The sequence below is a fragment of the Triticum aestivum genome, chromosome 6A (genome assembly GCF_018294505.1).
Source record: "Triticum aestivum cultivar Chinese Spring chromosome 6A, IWGSC CS RefSeq v2.1, whole genome shotgun sequence".
Lineage (NCBI taxonomy): Eukaryota > Viridiplantae > Streptophyta > Magnoliopsida > Poales > Poaceae > Triticum > Triticum aestivum.
The window spans coordinates 617,079,376-617,080,794 of NC_057809.1; the positions used below are offsets into that span (position 1 = coordinate 617,079,376).

At 47.2% G+C, this 1,419-nt stretch overlaps 1 protein-coding gene across 1 annotated transcript in view; it reads right to left on the minus strand.

The window, feature by feature from the left end:
• Nucleotides 1–819: 819 nt before the first annotated feature.
• The window catches only part of LOC123129851 (ankyrin repeat domain-containing protein 65-like), a 12,565-nt gene continuing 11,965 nt past the window's right edge, over nucleotides 820–1,419 (minus strand). The window contains exon 2 of the mRNA XM_044549840.1: nucleotides 820–1,163. Coding sequence (XP_044405775.1) covers nucleotides 820–1,163 — 344 coding nt within the window. The remainder of the gene's footprint in view (nucleotides 1,164–1,419) is intronic.

Below are 1,419 nucleotides of genomic sequence, written 5' to 3' on the forward strand. Positions count from 1 at the left end.
TGCTTGTTTTCACCCAAATAAACAACAACAACAACAACAAAACATGCTGTTTCAGCAGGTCAATGCATGAACACAAATCTTCAAGGTCGTCCCCTACTTATACAATGCTCGGCCTTCCAATCACTTCTCTTTTTAAAATGATTTAAGTTCCCTTTCTATTTATTTTTTATTTTTGAAAAATTTGTGTGGAGAAACATCGAAATAAAATGACTCTTTAAAACTTCTAGATTGCCTAACAAGTGGTGCTTTATTTAAAGTCATATTACTAGGTTTAGAGTTCTCATGTAATCATTTCACCAAGATCCCAAAGTATATCCAAGCCAAATTTAGTTAACAAATATTTGGCTCTAAGTAGAGAGCACATGGTAACATAGAGCATGTAATATCAAAGTGGGCAGTAATTTTCTTTGGAATAGTGGATTTGTTTGGCAAACTTGACTTAGAACAATGCTAGAATTGACAGTAATTTGAGACTGGAGACATGGGTGGAGCCAGCATGTTAGAGTTGGGTTCAGCTGGACTAAACAGTTGATACTAATCTAGTACTCCCCAAGGGCATTTCTAACCGATCCCCTAAAAAGCCATGAGGGAGTAAACATTTGGTTTTACTCCCTTACGGCGCACCTAGCCGATCTCTTGTCTGGCTTAGTGGAGTAATTTTTTTACTCCAAATCCCCAAATCCCCTCAAATCTCCCTATCTTTACTCACTCCCGCGGCGGCTGAGTAAGATTGGCGCCTCTCTTCCTCCCCCCTACCACGCCGCCCTGCACCCCTCCGACACAACCGTCACGCCCTGCCGCCGCCACCGGCGCTTTCCCTCACCCGCCGGCCACCGTCGCCGGCTTTTTGCCGGCAGAAATCACCAACGCGCCGCCGTCGGTGCCGAAGAAGAGTTTGGGTATGAAACAAGCTCCTCCTCCAACTGCTCCAATGGCCTCCGGGGTGGGCACTGCATCTCTGGCAATGGCATGCCGCCCTCCCGCCGCACCTGCCGGAGCTAAACATGCTCGAAAGTCGACGGCGGATACGTCGGCTCTCACCGAGGCGGCCACAAAGAAGAAGATGAAGAGTGCCAAAGCGATGCCTTGTCCTAGGCCAACGCCACATGCTGCAACTCTGGCGTCCCCTATGGCCACAGCTTCGGCACAGGCGGCGACCGAAGCTAGCAATGAGCATCTCAGCCGCCAAGTGCTCGATGAAATGCCAACAAGGTAAAAAAGAAAAACCCCACGTCTTGTTGGTGTCCGATAGTGATTGTTGATGGCCAGTAGTGACTGCTGATAGTGTTTGCTTTGTTATTTTAGTGCAAAGATGAACATGGAGAATTCCTCGCCTCCAAGAAGGCTGAAGAATGCGCTATCATGTTCACAAATCCAAACACAATGGATGAAACCGCAAGAATTACTAGGAGCTCACTC